General features: G+C 42.3%; 2 protein-coding genes across 9 annotated transcripts in view; both read right to left on the bottom strand.

Moving 5' to 3' along the window:
- The window catches only part of LOC109894598 (SR-related and CTD-associated factor 8-like), a 40,128-nt gene extending 27,506 nt beyond the window's left edge, over positions 1-12,622 (bottom strand). The window contains exons 1-2 of one of the 3 annotated variants that reach the window (XM_020488200.1): positions 12,480-12,622; positions 8,021-8,104 (exon numbers count right to left, since the gene is read on the bottom strand). In XM_020488200.1, coding sequence (XP_020343789.1) covers positions 8,021-8,104; positions 12,480-12,509 — 114 coding nt within the window. In that variant the 5' untranslated portion in view covers positions 12,510-12,622. Of the gene's footprint in view, positions 1-6,054; positions 6,147-8,020; positions 8,110-12,479 lie in introns of those variants that run through there. The other 2 variants (XM_020488202.2, XM_020488203.2) reach the window with 2 other exon arrangements.
- Positions 12,623-12,811: 189 nt separating this feature from the next.
- The window catches only part of LOC109894597 (connector enhancer of kinase suppressor of ras 3), a 90,378-nt gene continuing 83,533 nt past the window's right edge, over positions 12,812-19,656 (bottom strand). For all 6 annotated transcript variants that reach the window (XM_031829062.1, XM_020488199.2, XM_031829061.1 and 3 more), the window contains 2 exons: positions 14,180-14,370; positions 12,812-13,954 (listed from right to left, as the gene is read on the bottom strand). In XM_031829062.1, the coding sequence (XP_031684922.1) occupies positions 13,748-13,954; positions 14,180-14,370 (398 nt within the window). In that variant the 3' untranslated portion in view covers positions 12,812-13,747. The remainder of the gene's footprint in view (positions 13,955-14,179; positions 14,371-19,656) is intronic.

Genomic DNA, 19,656 nt, shown 5'->3' with positions numbered 1-19,656 from the left:
GCCTTTCTTAAAATCAATACACAAGTATATATTTTTAAACCTGCATATTTAGCTAAAATAAATCCAGGTTAGCAGGCAATATTAACCAGGTGAAATTGTGTCACTTCTCTTGCGTTCATTGCACGCAGAGTCAGGGTATATGCAACAGTTTGGGCCGCCTGGCTCGTTGCGAACTAATTTGCCAGAATTCTACGCAATTATGACATAACATTGAAGGTTGTGCAATGTAACAGGAATATTTAGACTTATGGATGCCACCCGTTAGATAAAATACGGAATGGTTCCGTATTTCACTGGAAGAATAAACGTTTTATTTTCGAAATGATAGTTTCCGGATTTGACCATATTAATGACCTACGGCTTGTATTGCTGTGTGTTATTATGTTATAATTAAGTCTATGATTTGATAGAGTAGTCTGACTGAGCGATGGCAGGCACCAGCATTCATTCAAACAACACTTTCGTGCGTTTGCCAGCAGCTCTTCGCAATGCTTCAAGCATTGCGCTGTTTATGACTTCAAGCCTATCAACTCCCGAGATTAGGCTAGTGTAAGCCGACTAACTTGAGACTTGATAGCTAAACAATTGCTGAACTAATATTCTGCAGCATCACACCAATTAAAAAGAGACCCAAATACATGTTAAATAAATTAACTGACATGTAAGGTTCTTCTCTCAATGCTGTATTCCAATATAATTCTCTTGCTTATCTTTCAGCCTGAGTAGACTGTTTCAAGTTCTTCAAAACTGCTAAGACTAAACAAACCGACCAAGACTCCCAATCAAAGAGGCCTCCGCCTACTCTGATCATTGTTGCTGTACTACAATAATTTTGTAGACTACATGTTTCAAGGGTTCAGAGATATTTAGGTCACCTTTGACCCACATTACTCTCAATACTGGCTAATACAACTTCAGCCGTCGGATATTGGCTTACTAAGTATAGGCTCTGACAGTAGCTCATAAATTGAATCTAGCGTACATCAAAACAAGATGTTTTATCTGCATCTGAGGCATCAAGTATCCTGCCCAAACATATTGTGTGACTGAACATACAACTAACTACAACTTCCATTCAATGCGCCAGGCTTTGGGAATAATAGAGAAATTCTCTTGTAAGTGTTTACAATGCCAACATTTATCCATATCTACAGCTGGATGTTTACTGAGGAAGTTGAGCCTCGTGTCAAGGCAGAGCAGCAGTGTGCAAGAGTAGAGCATTAGAATGCACATCCACAGGAATTTGAAGTGAAAGGCACAGACATTCAGAGTACGTTATTTGTTGGTGCATTGTAGATTTGCAAAAAAAACTCCCGCGCACTGCTCTTGCAAAGTATAACTTATGATACTTTGGTTTCGGCCTTTCGACAGTCTTTCGACAGGAGGTAAGAGCTATATGACGACAGGCTCATTGTAATGGCTGGAAGGGAATAATTAAAACAGAGCAAAACGTGGTTTCCATATGTTTGATATACCATTCCAGCCATTACAATGAGCACATCCTTCTATAGCTGCTCCCACCAGCCTCCTCTGGTTGAAAGGCTGAAATGTCTGCACAATGCTAGCAAAAAGGTATCCTTTGTTAGTGCAGTGTGCAGGAATTAGGGCTGTGAATTGCCAGGGATCTCATGATACTATATTAAAATGATACGACTGTGGCAATACAATAAGTATTGTGATTCTCACAATTCTATATGTATTGCGATTCGATACTGGGATTTTATTGCGATTCAACGTTCCAAACATATTGCTCACGATATGTAAGCTGTCCCATGCAACAACAAAAATAATAGCTGAAACAAAAACGCTGAAAACAAATTGGCTCCCTATTTAAAAAGATGACAACAAGCTATGAAGGAAAAATACAGGAGTTTTGGTGCAGGTACAGGCAACTAGCGCAATTTTTTTTATTGCAATATTGTCAAAACGATAAGATACATAATCAAAAAGAATATTCCAATATGTAACTAGGGCTGACACAATTTCCATATAACTGACAATTATGGATGAAGATTTTATTTTTGCGAATAGCTGACTGAAGACTGGATGGCTGGTTGAGTTGAAACTAGCAAACGAGTCTTCGATGCACTAACATTTATCGCATTAACACATTCATTTTCCATTCTAAACTCAAATCTGCTGATCTCTGAACTGGATCTGTCTGAGCAAACTGTGTGTCTGTGTAAATTATGAATATGTCTATGGTGTATGCAGGCACCTGAACTGAGCCATAAGGGAAACTGGGCATCTATAACCCCATTATCAGTAAGGGGGTGGCAATGTTTGCCCCATCACTAGAAGGAATCTCCTGACAACAGACTACATTTTAGTGGTTAGAGCTTTGGGCCAGAAACCAAAAGGTTGCTCAATCGAATCCCCGAGATGACAAGGTAAAAATGTGTCATTCTGCCCCTGAGCAAGGCAGTTAACCCACTGTTCCCCGGGCACTGAAGACATGAATGTCTATTATGGCAGCCCCCCCGCACCTCTGTGATTCAGAGGGGTTGGGTTAAATGTGGAAGACACGTTTCAGTTGAATGCATTCAGTTGTACAACTGACTAGGTGTCCCCCTTTCCCTTTTCTTGAACACCAGTGGTGTAGTGACATTCTTTTTTCAGGTACGGGATCTCCTCAAAAAAAAGTATAATTTCTCAAAGTTTATACCGACAGTCTGTTGAATATAATTATATATATTATATATAACATGCATTAAATTCATCCTCCAATTGCAACGTCTGCCTATGGCAATACATATTGTCTCAAGAAAATGTACTTTTCTATACCCCCAAACATCAAGTTAGGCATACATTATTTCAAAATAGGCCATTATCACTGTCAATCAAAAATGACAATTTACAATCATTTGATCTCAGGCGGTTTCATGGGAACATGTAGATGTTCTTGAATTACTGCTTCGTGAGCGAATTACAGCTGATGGTGTTTGTTTTAATCAAAGCATATATCCTGCCCAGTGGCGGACTCTGCTGAGTTTTGGCCGAATGAGAAAAGAACTACTCAGCTTCAGCTCCTAAAATCTCACTAGAAATTAACGTTAGGCCTACTATGCTATTCTATTCGGTTCTGTTATGTAAAATACTCAAATTCATCATCATGTGATCTTGAGGGACATTGATTCAGCTTCAGAAATAATTTTTCTGAAATATTTTTCCAGCTCGGTGTATTCTCAATTTGAAAAAAGTGTGGGAAAGCCGCTCCCTCGCACTTCGGCAGCACTACATCCCCAATGAACATCAAGCCATGCCAGCCTGACTATTTCAAAACTACAAACAACATAGTGTATTCAGAAAGTATTCAGACCCCTTGAGTTTTTCCACATTTTGTTACGTTACAGACTTATTTAAAAATGGCCGTTTCCCCTTATCAATCTACACACAATTCCCCGGGATGCTGGCCTTATGGCTTTTTCTTTGCAACTGCCTAGAAGGCCAGCATCCCGGAGTCGCTTCTTCACTGTTGACGTTGAGACTGGTGTTTTGCGGGTACTTTTTAATGACGCTGCCAGTTGAGGACTTGAGGCGTCTGTTTCTCAAACTAGACACTCTAATGTACTTGTCCTCTTGCTCAGTTGTGCACGGGGGCCTCCCACTCCTCTTTCTATTCTGGTTAGGGACAATTTGCGCTGTTCTGTGAAAGGAGTGGTACACAGCGTTGTACGAGATCTTCAGTTTCTTGGAAATTTCTCACATGGAATAGCCTTCATTTCTCAGAACAAGAATAGACTGACAAGTTTCAGAAGCTCTTTGTTTCTGGCCATTTTAAGCCTGTAATCGAACCCACAAATGCTGATGCTCCAGATACTCAACTAGTCTAAAGAAGGCCAGTTGTATTGCTTCTTTAACAAAGAACAACAGTTTTCAGCTGTGCTAACATAATTGCAAAAGAGTTCTAATGATAAATTAGCCTTTTAAAATGATAAACTTGGATTAGCTAACACAGCGTGCCAATTGTACACAGGAGTGATGGTTGCTGATAATGAGCCTCTGTACGCCTATGTAGATATTCCATTTTAAAACATCTGCCTTTTCCAGCTACAATAGTCCTTTACAACATTAACAATGTTTACACTATATTTCTGATCAATTTGATGTTATTTTAATGGACAAAAAAAATTGCCTTTCTTTCAAAAACAAGGACATTTCTATGTGACCCCAAACTTTTGAACGGTAGTGTACGTATTCAGACTCTTTAATCAGTACTTTGTTGAAGCACCTTTGGAAACGATTACAGCCTCAAGTATTCTTGGGTATGCCACTACAAGCGTGGCACACCTGTATTTGGGGAGTTTCTCCCATTCTTCTCTGCAGATCCTCTCAAGCTTTGTCAGGTTGGATGGGGAGCCTCGGTGCAGCTATTATCAGGTCTCTACAGAGATGTTCGATTGGGTTTAAGTCCGGGCTCTGACTGGGCCTCAAGGACATTCAGAGATTTGTCCCAAAGCCACTCCTCCTCTTGGCTGTGTCTTGTTGGAAGGCAAACCTTCACCCTAGTCTGAGGTCCTGGGCACTCTAGAGCAGGTTTTCATCAAGAATCTATGTACATTGCTCTGTTCATCTTTCCCTTGATCCTGACTAGTCTCCCAGTCCATGCCGCTGAAAAACCTCCCCACAGAATGATTCTGCCACCACTACGCTTCACCGTAGGTATGGGGCTAGGTTTCCTTACAGACGTGACACTTGGCATTCAGGCCAAAGAGTTGAATCTTGGTTTCATCAGACCAGAGAATCTTGTTTCTCGTGGTCTGAGAGTCTTTAGGTGGCTTCCGCCTGGCCACTCTTCCATAAAGAACTGATTGGCAGAGTGCTGCAGAGATGGTTGTCCTTCTGGAAGATTCTCCCATCGCTACCGAGGAACTCTGGAGCTCTGTCAGAGTGACCATCGGGTTCTTGGTCACCTCCCTTCTCCCCCGATTTCTCAGTTTGGCCGGGCGGACAGCTCTAGGAAGAGTCTTGGTGGTTCCAAACTCCTTCCATTTAAGAATTACGAACACCACTATGTTCTTGGGGACCTTCAATGCTGCAGACAGTTTTTGGAACCCTTCCCCAGATCTGTGCCTCGACACAATCGTGTCTCGGAGCTTTATACACAATTCCTTCGACCTGATGGCTTGATTTTTGCTCTGACATGCACCGTCAACTGTGGGACCTTATATAGACAGGTGTGTGCCTTTCCAAATCATCTCCAATCAATTGAATTTACAACAGATGTTTCTACAACTTGATTTGAGTCCATCTCAAGGAAGATCAATGGAAACAGGATGCACCTGAGCTCAATTTCGAGTCTAATAGCAAAGGGTCTGAATACCTATGTAAATAAGGTATTAGAAAAATATATATATTATACATTACAAACATTTCTAAAAAACTGTTTTCGCTTTGCCATTACAGGGTATTGTGTGTAGATTGATGAGGAACATGTTTTATTTAATCCATTTCAGAATAAGGCTGTAACGTAGCAAAATGTGGAAAAGTCAAGTGGTCTGAATACTTTCCGAAGGCACTGTACCATTACTCATGGAGAACTAACAACATGTTTCATCTGTCAGTGATAAAACATCCCCTTCATCTGCAGTATTGTTCTGATGCCAACGGTGACCACCACCACTGTGCAATGCATGGCTTCAAACAGCTACTTTGCATTAGTAACAGGATTTTAAATAAGATACCATTCTTAGTCCACCTCGGTCTAACAGACTAAAGAAGGGGGGAAACAGTAGCTGGGCAGTTTAACTCAGACACCCGCATAACATTATTTAGCCTACACTACGGACAGAACACTGATGGACAACTTTTCAAGTTCAAACAACTTAAAAAGAGCCCGAAACAGCTCGGTCTATTCAACTCTGTTCTACCTCAGTCAGAACTGAACCACGTATGAAAGCCAGAGAAAAGATAAAGTGTTGCTGGGGTAGAGAGCAGGGACTCGAGGAGCCAAGAGTGCCCCAGCAATCCCAAGCTCTCTCTATGAGGGAGACATTTGTGTCTCCTTGGTTTGGCTTCTTCCATGTTCCTTGTTTGAAACAGCCCATCTCCTACCTAAGCTGGTTAGGGGTTCCCTTATCTCTGTTACTCTCTCCACCCCATCCTCCTGCTTCACTTTCAGTGCTTTGGGGGAGCTGCGAGAGCTGCTGAGGGAAGGGGAAACAGGAGTTATTCACAGGCAACACAGGCACAGCAACACCAAGATCACACTAATTCGTACAGATTCAAAAAACAAAACAAAAATAAACATTGATTGACCATCCGCAAAAGTGGTTAGCAATGCACTTCATCGTGGTACAGCTTATTTTGTTATCCGTTGTTAAAAGGTAAAGGAGCTGTTCATAGAGACTGAGAGAAATCTGCGAGAGGTATAGCAAAAGACATTGGAAAGACGGAGAAGGCAACGAGCGATAAGATTATTTTAGAGATAAGATGTCTTTGTAAGATTGGTCTATGACTTGAAAGTCAAGGATTCTTTCTGTTTAAGTGTAACTACCCAGGAAATGATTGATTAGGATGCATACAGATGACTACTATGAAAGAGTTTGGTTCAAGGTTTCAGCCAGCAGCCAGCAGTGAATTACTAGCACTGTGAAAGTATGGGAGCTCTTAGGAAGAGGACATCCTTCTTAGATTGTAGCCAATACAAAAAAAGAAAGCATATTTTGTGTTGGGACTACATTTCCAAAGTTGATGCTATGTTCATCTCCCTTTTCTCCTCTGTCTCCTGAATGTTCATTGCCTGTGTTTGTTTTTGGTAGAAGTTTGAGTAATGCTCTGCAATAGATGATGCCCCCCAGAGTGAAAAGCTACTCCTACTGTCTAACATGCCATGCAAAACCCAGGAGAGCCTGTCAACTGGTTGTCTCTCTATTCATAGAGCAACAGACATCCTGTGGTGTCTGGGCTCACATCACAGACACTAACTAACTTCACAGATGAGTTATCAAAGTATGGCTGGGCAGGAGCTGGCAACACAATCTACCATCAAAGGTTATGAGGGTATATGAAATGTCCAATCAAAGAGAAGCAGCTTATCAGCATCAATCTGCATGTCAAGCTAAAATCTGCTTACACTAGTGTTTCCACCCATTTCTAGTAATCAGCATTAGGCACCGTCTGTCATACCAGTATGGAAAGAAAACAAGAGGACTTGAACAGATACCATAAAAGGTGAGATCTCATGAGAAATAAGGTTGTGATTTAGGCCTATTGAAGCACTCATAAGTTCACCCGTCCTGGTGTTTTATTCATGCTCTTGCTAACTCAGACAGCAGAAGTAAATTACTATCTAGCATAAGAAAATACAATCGCTTCTATTTGAGAACAATGTTTGCGCCGTGGCGAACACAAGTTGGAGTTTAAGTACTGCCAACAACACCTGACAGTAGCACACTATTATAATTAGGTTTACAGATAGTGCTCTCAGTTGGAGAAAAATGCATGGATTCACAGGAAAAGTGTAACAACCTCTCCATTACCAACCAAACATTTAGCTTATCTACGTAGCTACTGGTAAGTAGCTACCACCTCAAACGGAATGATCAACATTGTGGCATATTCTTCAGTGGCACCTTCAACTGTATTTCATCAGGCCTAATTATAAGCATGTTATACCAGCGTTAGTGACAGCACAGTTTATGACGCATTTTGAAATTAGTGTTATCAAATACAAATGACACAGAATTGGCCAGTCTGACAAAAAGGCCCCACATTTTTTTTTTTTATGAATGGCTGAAAGTGTTATATACATATCTTTTGGTTAGAGTGAATAGGACGACTGGTATACTCCCAAACACACCGGCAGACATTTGTATTACTTCCAAAGATTTGGTTTTTATCAGTTTATGCAAATTAACCAAAGAGTGCATTGCATGAACATGTCAGAATGACTAGGAGCTTAGTTAGTTCGGGTAAGACAAGGATTGATTGAAACCCAATCATTGTATGGCTGGGAAAGAGGCTCCCTGTCCGCGATCACCCCAACTCTGTCTCTTTTCATTCATTTCTACATACTTACTTTTATAGCTTTTATTGCAGACTTGGTAATATTGGTCATCTTGGCCTTGGAGATCGGAGGCTTGTACTCATTCAGAGAGTAGAGCTGAAACACAAAAAGCGATGGAAACAAACCTTTTAAACATCTAATATAATATACAGTCATTAAATCAGACAAGAAACAATTATCAGGGCTAAGGCTTCAGAGAAATTGCTAATATTTAACTTGAAATGCATTTGAAGAGTTTGTACAGTAGGCTACATAGGCCAGGGAAGGAGTGTAGTCGAGTGTTTTAAGACACTTGGGGCTTCCTTTATTATGAACACAAAGATCAATCAAGAAATAGCCTCCAGTCTACTATTTACTTGTTTTTTTCAGTAGCTGAAAAAGTAGTTTGTGTGTTGATACTATTGGGGATGATGCTGATCTTTAAATTTCCTGTATGTTGTCAATGGTATCTGATTTAATGGTTCATGTTATGTAATTCTACACAGGCACACCATGTCATGTGGCCACATCCCCAGTTGTAAGGCTTCTTGCAACATCAGTCCTAATTTTGCATGTCCGTTATCCAGAAATGAGTATCTAGCTATTGAGTGCTAGCTTACTAGCAACACCAGTTGAATTGTGCACTGTAGGACTAGTTTAGACATGCATTATTGCTATAGAGTTCTCAACCAGATAGCTGTGTGTGAACTAGATGGTAATTGTACATGAAGTACAATTAGTGGGACTTCCTTTACCATTTTAAAATGATTTTTGAGGTAGAATTTAAAAAATGTTAAATGTACTATTTAAAGCAAAGCCACATTAAAGTATTTATGGTTTTGAAAAATGTCATAGTAGTGGTAGTGTTGGTGACTGGGTATATTTGAAAAAGTAGGTGGATGAAAAGTTAGGATAGCCTGAACATATTAAAGTTGGTTTGCTGTACCAAGCTTGAACGGTTCGAGGTTACTGTTGGTGGGTTATATTATGCTAATTTATGCACATTTATATAGGATAGTCTGGAAAACATGTTTAGTTGGGATAGTCTGAACATGTGAAAGTTGGTTTGGTGTCCCTAGCTTGAACAGTTCAAGATTGACTGTTGGTGAGTTAATTTATGAATTGCTACCTCTGTATTCCTGTGGTTCTCATTCAAACTCATGTTAATTTATGCACACTTTAAGCTTATAGTTATATTATATACAGCATCAAAAATATTTTGACAAGCAATCTGAGTAGAGAGCGTTAGTCTGGAGTTAATAGCTTAAGGACTGAAACAGGAGATCTATGATTTTAGATTAGTTTACAATTCTAGTCTATGGCCCTATTTTTGCCATAGCAAGGGCTGCTTAATGACGCAATATGAGAGAGGTGTTAGTTGACGTTAGCTATGTGCTTTTCGTCACTCTAAACTCTGACAAACAGTTGTAACCCTCTACCCTAAGTTTGTGAGAGTATCCTTTGCAACAGCTCCGCCTGAGTTACTCAATGATGAGACATAAGATTACTTATTTTTTCGGCACTCTGAACTCCTACAAACACCTGGAACTTTTTATTGGTAGAAGATATTTTTTGTTCAAAAGCCAGATTTGAATAGCAGTGAAGTAGAGGAGTTTGTCTGACTTGTTAGAGTGGTCAAAACAGCAGTGTTCAAAAATACAGTGCATTCAGAAATAATTCAGACCCCTTGAATTTTTCCACATTTTGTTACGTTTCAGCCTTAATATAAAATGTATTAAATTATTTGTTCCCCCTCAATCTACACTGAATACCCTATAATGACAAAGCAAAAAAAAAAAGTATACATTGGGCTCCCGAGTGGCGCAGCGGTCTAGGGCACTGCATCTTAATGCAAAAGGCTTCCACTGCAGTCCCTAGTTCGAATTCAGGTTGCATCACATCTGGCCGTGATTGGGAGTCCCATAGGGCGGCGCACAATTGGCCCAGCATCATCCGGGTTTCGCTATCATTGTAAATAAGGGTTGGTTCCTAACTGACTTGCCTATTTAAATAAAGGTAAAATAAAAATAAATGTAAACATTATTCAGACCCTTAGCTATGCCACTTGAAATTGAGCCCAGGTGCATCCTGTTTCCATTGATCATCCTTGAGGTGTTTCTACAACTTGATTGGAATCCACCTGTGGTAATTTCAATTGATTGGACATGATTTGGAAAGGAGTTGGAGTTCACCAAAAGACCTAAAAGACTCTGACCATGAGAAACAAGATTGTCTAGTCTGATGATTCAACTCTTTGGCCTGAATGCCAAGCGTCACATTTGAAGGAAACCTGGCACCATCCGTACAGTGAAGCATGGTGGTGGCAGCATCATGCTGTGGGGTGGTTTTTCAGCGACTGGGAGACTAGTCAGGATCGAGGAGAAGATGAATGGAGCAAAGTACAGAGGTCCTTGATGAAAATCCGCTCCGCAGAGCTCAGGACCTCAGACTGGGGCGAATATTCACCTTCCAACAAGACAACGACCCTAAGCACACAGCCAAGACAAAGCACGAGTGGCTTCAGGACAAGTCTCTGAATGTCCTTGACTGGCCCAGCCATAGCCCGGACGTGAACCCGATCATACATCTCTGGGGAGACCTGAAAATAGCTGTGCAGCGACGCTCCCCCATCCAACCTTGAGAGGATATTTTTTATTGTATTTAACCTTTAACTAGGCAAGTCAGTTAAGAACAAATTCTTATTTACAATGATAGCCTACCAAAAGGCAAAGGACCTCCTGCGGGGACGGAGGCTGGGAATGAAAGAAAATATCCCCAAATACCAAGCATGTAGCGTCATACACAAGAAGACTCAAGGACTTAATCACTGCCAAAGGTGCTTCAGTACTGACGAAAGGGTCTGAATACTAATGTAAATGTATTTTTTTTTAAATACATTTGTAAAAATGTATAAAAACCTGTTTTTGTTCTGTCATTGTGGGGTATTGTGTGTAGATGAATGAGGGGGAAACTATTGAATCGATTTTAGAGTAAGGCTGTAACGCAACAAAATGTGGAAAAGGTCTGAATACTTTCATAATGCACCCGGTTTAGTCCAGTCAGTGTTTTGCTTGGCACTTGGGCCTAACAAATCCTACCACTTAGGCGTACAAGCATAGTTTTGTGATATTTTATTCAGTTCCAACCATGGCAGTTATTGGTCCAACTGGGATTCTTGGGAGGTCCCTACCCTATTGGATATGACATTTAAAATGGTTAGGGTTACGGTGGAGGTTAGGGATGTCCCATGGATCCCGGAAGGCACTAACTACACGTGTTTGCTTTGTCATCATGGAGCATTGTGTGTAGATTGATAAATAAAAACATTTCAGAATAAGGCTGTTAGGTAACAAAATGTGGAAAAGGTCGTGGGGTCTGAATTACTTTCCTAATGCACTGTAGTTGCTTTGATGCTTTTTTTTGTCTAAATCGTTTGCGAAGTGATCAAAGCTGAGGAGTCAAAAGTTGCATTGTTTACAGTGAGTGTTGGAAGTGATTATGTAACAATGGGTAGCTTTAACATGTTGAAAAAACACATATTAAAGTTAATATGGACAAAGTGTTTAAAATGTATAAATATCAAAAAGTTGTATGCAAGCACACTATTCCAGACCAGTCTTCACATTTTAAAGTTTGAATTTTGTTTCCAGTTTAAATGGTGTAAAACGAGTCGCGTGCAGAAGAATAAGAATGAGGAAAATGTAAAGTTGGGACTTGAGAAACCAAAAGTCCCATCTAATTATTGCATTCCAGTCAGACGAATTGTGACTCGACCACTTGGCTGCACGAATTGTGTGCGCAAACTGGCAAGGCGCTGGCGCACGCGCGATGTCCAGACAAAATACGTTTGGATTAAAAATATATTTGCTAACTTTCTACATATAGTGTAGGTACCTAGTCGTACAAAGTCTATTATTGGTTTACTGCATAATTTACTAGCTAACTGCACACGGCCACCACGCTAAAACATAACATTAGCTACCTGGCTAACGTTAGCCATTTTACCCGGCCTTGCTAGGCACAGCTTGGCTAACATTGTTAGTTAGCTCGCCAGCAAACCTTCACAGTTGAATGTGACAGCTAAGAAATTAACTAGTTAACTAAATCAGATTGGGGGGTGTACACGGGTTGTAGCTAGTTATTTTTACGCTTTTTGAGTTAGCTTCGCTGAGTGAGTTTAGCTATTACGTCAGCTAACATTAGCTAAACATTCTTAGCGCACTCTGCCAGATTACAATGTGGCTAACGGTACAGTAGTTGGTACAGTACCTAGCTACAGTTAGCATAGTTATTTCTGACCAAATGACGAGATAGCTTCGCTTACACGTACAAATACTAAATGGGTGGTAAATATTCATAGGCGAAGCAAACCGTGTCTACTGAAAGGATGAGGCCTTTATCTAGTTGCCCTTCTCCCCATTTTCTACTTGACGCCAATGATACAATTCGCTAACAGTCACTTCCATTGAAATGGGGGAGAAATCATACAAACCTCGTCGTTGAATGCTTTGACTGCCTCCATGGTGTTGTATTTTGGGTTCGCTGTAAAATGTTTATATTGTTCTCAACAACCGGCTTGATGCATACATGCTCTGGCTTGGTGAGATGGAGGAAATTGCCAATATGGCGCACAACCACAACGAAATCAAATACGAACAGTACACAGAAACCAGCGAACCCTAGTGTCACACATTGGCATTGCAGGTCCAGTAGGCAAATGAAAGTAATTGGCGACGACTCGTGGCCAAAAAATACTATAACACCTCGATAGAGTATGCTTTTTTGAATAAACTGTCAGAGGAATAAAATACAAAGACACAAATATATTTATAACGCAGAGCATTTAAACGCTTTAATACTCTTACAGGCAATTAATGTCAATTTACCAATGAAAATATAGAATTGTACACACCTTACACTTATGTACAATTATTTTATTTAAAATATTTACCACAGCTAAATCATCTCAATTACAATTCGTGATGAATTGTTGCTGGCACAAAATGTTATGATTGCATAACAACATCTCCATGGATCTGAATGTAACATCTATCACATACAGCAATGTTGAATGAAAATGTATCTAAGCAAACCCACAAAAGTATCATGGTCCTAATGTAAACAAGTCTAAGTCACAGTACTAGTCAAGGCAGTACTAGTGCATGTCTGTGGCACTGTTAGAAAATAAAACCTTGTCCTATGGGCTACTGACCATGTTGCAAAATAAACACTTAGAAATACATTTTCTGAGAGATGGTTCACATGTACCCAATGTTCCATCACTCACTACTTAAAATACCACAAAAACAAGCAAACACAAATACAGTACACATTAAAACAGAATTGAAAAAAAAACTGAAAATTGTTAGATCTCTAAACATAAAAAGATAAATTACAACATTAACAATATAAAACCATATAATTTAATCCAATCAACAAATGTTTGCATCAACTCCATTTAAGAACTTAAAAAATATATATACACTATTCTTATCATGAGTCCACTTAGTGGCAAGACAACATGAGCTGCTTCCTATTGTATATAGTTTGATAAAAACGCAGCCTAAGTACAACTATTAGTGCTACTGGGTTATGGGTAGACAATGGCAGTGAGTCTTATAAAATGCTCTGAGTAAAAGTTGCCCTTAGGCACAGGTCCACAATCAGCTCATCCATCCCAAATCCTATTCATAAGCATTAGTGGGAGAAACTCAGAACTGACATTAGATCAGTGTTTAGGGGCAACTTCATCCTACTCCCTTATAAACTGGTCTCCACAAAGGAGACAGCGATGGCATTGGCTGCTGCTGCAGAGGGCTCTACCTGTGCTGCCACCTGGTGTACATGCTTGAGACAGATCTCCTGGAGCAAAGGTGTGTTGGCGTCTTTCCATTCCCTGAATCTGGGCGAGGTGAGGTCAGGGTCTGACAGCACCTGCTCGATGGTCAACAGGTCTGCCTCCTTGGCCTGAGTCAAAGGGGAAGAGAGAAAGAGAGAGAGTGAGTGTGAGTGAGTGAGAGAGAAACTATGCTCAAGAGTCTCAATACTTGCGATACTATTCAAAATGATGCATAAATAGCACATACAATTTCTGCAGAAAACAAGGACAACAATTTGATACTGCCACCTATGTGGTGATAAACTGATAAAAACAAAAGCATACAATAATTCTAGTCAAGTTGGCGGATATACCTTTAGCGTGCTGTTGAGGGTCCTGATGAGGTGCAGTTTCTCGTTAACGTCCTGGTTTTTGCATCGCTTTATAAAGGAGGCTCTGAAGTCCCTCTTGGTGGATGGTTTGCGGTCTCCTATGGGAGAGAGGCTGGCCTGCTTGAGGTGGATGTACAATCTCTCCATCTCATCAGACGAGGCTTCGTGGTTCACTGCAAGAATGAAATGGACCTTAACAACTTTACATTTTGGCAGAAAAATATTGGTATATTACTACTTTTCAAAAATCCCTAAAGATAAAGTAGGATGAGGTTTGGGGTCAATTTCCTTACTCAAAAATGGTTCAACAGAATATTAAGTGATTTAAAGCTCATTGACAGTATTTACATAGTTTTGACTATAACTGCTTCGGTTAATCTTTTTTTCCAACTGATTCATTGACAGTCATTAGAAAATGCACTGTATTCTTAGTGCAGGAGGCTGCTGAGGGGAGAGCGGCTCATAATAATGGCCGGAACAGAGCAAATGGAATGGCATCAAACACCTGGAAACCATGTGTTTGATACCATTCCACTCATTCCGCTCCAGTTATGACTACGAGCCCATTCTCCCCAATTAAGGTGCCACCAACCTTATGTGATTATCCAAAACTGCGAAAACAGGACTTTTCATGGCTGTTTATTTACCACCACAGACAAATGCTGGCACTAAGACCGCACTCAGTCAGCTATATAAGGAAATAAGGAAAAAGGGAACCACTCACCGAGAGGCGGCGCTCCTAGTGGCCGGGGACTTTAATGCAGGGAAACTTAAGTTAAATAAATTTCTATCAACATGTTAAATGTGCAACCAGAGGGAAAAATAATTCTAGAACACCTGTACTCCACACACAGCCGCGTACAAAGCTCTCTCTCGCCCTTCATTTGGTAAATCAGACCACAACTCTATCCTCCTGATTCCTGCTTACAAGCTAAAATTAAAGCAGGAAGCACCAGTGACTCAGTCTATAAAAAATTGGTCAGATGAAGCAGATGCTAAACTACAGGACTGTTTTGCTAGCAGACTGGAACATGTTCCGGGTTTCTTCCGATGGAATTGAGTACACCACATCAGTCACTGGCTTTATCAATAAGTGCATCGAGGACGTCGTCCCCATATTGACTGTACGTACATACCCCATCCAGAAGCTATGGATTACAGACAACATTCGGACTGAGCTAAAGGGTAGAGCTGCCACTTTCAAGGTGCGGGACTCTAACCCGGAAGTTTACAAGAAATCCTGCTATGCCCTGCGACGAACCATCACAGGCAAAGCGTCAATACAGAACTAAGATTGAATCATACTACAACGGCTCAGGCGCTTGTCTTATGTGGCAGGGCTTGCAAACTATTACAGACTACAAAGGGAAGCATAGTGACACGAGCTATATCACTTCTATGCTCGCTTCGAGGCAAGCAACACTGACGCATGAATGAGAGCATCAGCTGTTCCGGACGACTGTGTGATCATGCTCTCCGTAGCCGACGCGAGTAAGACCTTTAAAACAGGTCAATGTACACAAGGCTGTGGGGCCAGACGGATCATCAGGACGTGTGCTGACCAACTTGCAGGTGTCTCCAATGACATTTTCAACATGTCCCTGATTGAGTCTGTAATACCAACATGTTTCAAGCAGACGACCATAGTCCCTGTGCCCAAGAACACAAAGGCAACCTGCCTAAATGACTACAGACCCAGATGATGCCATCTCTATTGCACTCCACATTGCCCTTTCCCACCTGGACAAAGGGAACACTTATGTGAGAATGCTATTCATTGACTACAGCTCAGCGTTCAACACCATAGTGCCCTCAAAGCTGGATCCTGGACTTCCTGACGGGCCGCCCCCAGGTGGTGAGGGCAGGTAGCAACACATCTGCCACGCTGACCCGCAACACTAGAGCTCCACAGGGGTGCGTGTTCAGTCCCCTCCTGTACTCCTTGTTCACCCACTGCTGCATGGCCCGGCACGACTCCAATACCATCATTAAGTTTGCAGACAACACAACAGTGGTAGTCCTGATCACAGACAATGACGAGACAGCCTATAGGGAGGAGGTCAGAGACCTGGCCGTGTGGTGCCAGAATAACAACCTATCCCTCAACGTAACCAAGACTAAGGAGATGATTGTGGACTACAGGAAAAGGAGGACCGAGCACACCCCCATTCTCATCGACAGGCCTGTAGTGGAGCAGGTTGAGAGCTTCAAGTTCCTCGGTGTCCACATCAACAACAAACTAGAATGGTCCAAACACACCAAGACAGTCATGAAGAGGGCACGACAAAGCCTATTCCCCCCCAGGAAACTAAAGATTTGGCATGGGTCCTGAGATCCTCAAAAAGTTCTACAGCTGCAACATCTGCCTGGTATGGCAATTGCTCGGCCTCTGACCGCAAGGCACTACAGAGGGTAGTGCGTACGGCCCAGTACATCACTGGGGATAAGCTGCCTGCCATCCAGGACCTCTACACCAGGCAGTGTCAGAGGAAGGCCCTAAAAATGGTCAAAGACCCCAGCTACCGCATGGCAAGCTGTACCGGAGTGCCAAGTCTTCGACAACAGTTTTTAACCAAAAACCATAAGACTCCTGAATAGGTCATCAAATGGCTACCCGGACTATTTGCATTGTGTGCCCCCCCCCCCCAACCTTCTTTTTACACTGCTGCTACTCTCTGTTTATCATATATGCATAGTCACTTTAACTATACATTCATGTGCATACTACCTCAATTGGGCCGACCAACCAGTGCTCCCGCACATTGGCTAACCAGGCTATCTGTATTGTGTCCCGCCACCCACCACCCAGCAACCCCTCTTTTACACTACTGCTACTCTCTGTTCATCATATATGCATAGTCACTTTAACCATATCTACATGTACCCACTACCTCAATCAGCCTGACTAATTAGAGTCTGTATGTAGCCTCGCTACTGTATATAGTCTGCCTTTTTACTGTTGTTTTATTTCTTTACTTACCGATTGTTCACCTAACACCGTTTTTGCACTATTGGTTAGAGCCTGTAAGTAAGCATTACACTGTAAGATCTGTTGTATTCGGAGCACGTGACAAATAAACTTTGATTTGATTTTGATTGGAAGACTTGGATGTTTTGGTATTCAAATCTATTAAAGAAAAACTCCAAGGGGGCAGGATGTGCAGGCAGACATGCAGACTAACTCACATCTTCAGATATACACTGCTCAAAAAAATAAAGGGAACACTTAAACAACACAATGTAACTCCAAGTCAATCACACTTCTGTGAAATCAAACTGTCCACTTAGGAAGCAACACTGATTAACAATAAATGCATGAGACGGAGTCTACAACCCACACAAGTGGCTCAGGTAGTGCAGCTCATCCAGGATGGCACATCAATGCGAGCTGTGGCAAGAAGGTTTGCTGTGTCTGTCAGCGTAGTGTCCAGAGCATGGAGGCGCTACCAGGAGTCAGGCCAGTACATCAGGAGACGTTGAGGAGGCCGTTGGAGGGCAACATCCCAGCAGCAGAACCGCTACCTCCGCCTTTGTGCAAGGAGGAGCAGGAGGAGCACTGCCAGAGCCCTGCAAAATGACCTCCAGCAGGCCACAAATGTGCATGTGTCTGTTCAAACGGTCAGAAACAGACTCCATGAGGGTGGTATGAGGGCCCGACGTCCACAGGTGTGGGTTGTGCTTACAGCCCAACACCGTGCAGGACGTTTGGCACTTGCCAGAGAACACCAAGATTGGCAAATTCGCCACGGGCGCCCTGTGCTCTTCACAGATGAAAGCAGGTTCACACTGAGCACATGTGACAGAGTCTGGAGACGCCGTGGAGAACGTTCTGCTGCCTGCAACATCCTCCAGCATGACCGGTTTGGCGGTGGGTCAGTCATGGTGTGGGGTGGCATTTCTTTGGGGGGCCGCACAGCCCTCCATGTGCTCACCAAAGGTAGCCTGACTGCCATTAGGTACCGAGATGAGATCCTCAGACCCCTTGTGAGACCATATGCTGGTGCGGTTGGCCCTGGGTTCCTCCTAATGCAAGACAATGCTAGACCTCATGTGGCTGGAGTGTGTCAGCAGTTCCTGCAAGAGGAAGGCATTGATGCTATGGACTGGCCCGCCCGTTCCCCAGACCTGAATCCAATTGAGCACATCCGGGACATCATGTCTCGCTCCAGCCACCAACGCCTCGTTGCACCACAGACTGTCCAGGAGTTGGCGGATGCTTTAGTCCAGGTCTGGGAGGAGATGCCTCAGGAGACCATCGCCCACCTCATCAGGAGCATGCCCAGGCGTTGTAGGGAGGTCATACAGGCACGTGGAGGCCACACACACTACTGAGCCTCATTTTGACTTGTTTTAAGGACATTACATCAAAGTTGGATCAGCCTGTAGTGTGGTTTTCCACTTTAATTTTGAGTGTGACTCCAAATCCAGGCCTCCATGGGTTGATACATTTGATTTCCATTGATAATTGTTGTGTGATTTTGTTGTCAGCACATTCAACTATGTAAAGAAAAAAGTATTTAATAAGAATATTTCATTCATTCAGATCTAGGATGTGTTATTTTAGTGTTCCCTTAATTTTTTTGAGCAGTGTATATACAAAAGGTATGTGGACACCCCTTCAAATTAGTGGATTTGGCTATTTCAGCCACACCTGTTGCTGACAGGTGTACAGAATCGAGCGCACAGCCATGCAATCTCCATAGACAAACATCTGTAGTAGAATGGCCTTACAGAAGAGCTCAGTGACTTTCAACGTGGCACCGTCATAGGATGCCACCTTTCCAACAAGTCAGTTTGTAAAATGCCTGACCTAATAGAGCTGCCTCGGTCCACTGTAAGAGCTAATATTGTAAAGTGGAAATGTCTTGGAGCAACAACCTATTCAGCCGCAAAGTGGTAGGCCACACAAGCTCACAGAGCGGGACCGCCGAGTACTGAAGCGCGTAAAAATCATCTGTCCTCTGTTGCAACACTCACTACCAAGTTCCAAACTGCCTTTGGAAGCAATGTCAGCAGAACAACTGTTTGTTGGGAGCTTCATGAAATGGATTTCCATGGCCGAGCAGCCGCACACAAACCTCAGATCACCATGGGCAATGCAAAGCGTCGGCGGGAATGGTGTAAAGCTCACCGCCATTGGACCCCGGAGAAGTGAAAACGCGTTCTCTGAAGTGATATATCACATTTCACCAGATGGCAGTCTGACGGACGAATCTGTTTGGCAGGTGCCAGGAGAACGCTACCTGCCCGAATGCATAGTGCCAACTGTAAAGTTTGGTGGAGGAATAATGGACTGGGCTTGGTTTTCATGGCCCTTTCCTGTTTCAGCATGACAATGTCCCCGTGCACAAAATGAGGTCCATACAGAAATGCTTTGTCGAGATCCATGTGGAAACACTTGACTGGTCTGCACAGAGCCCTGACCTCAACTCCATCGAACACCTTTGGGATGAATTGGA

Source organism: Oncorhynchus kisutch, linkage group LG7 (assembly GCF_002021735.2).
Source record: "Oncorhynchus kisutch isolate 150728-3 linkage group LG7, Okis_V2, whole genome shotgun sequence".
Lineage (NCBI taxonomy): Eukaryota > Metazoa > Chordata > Actinopteri > Salmoniformes > Salmonidae > Oncorhynchus > Oncorhynchus kisutch.
This window is presented reverse-complemented; position numbering and strand designations above follow the sequence as displayed.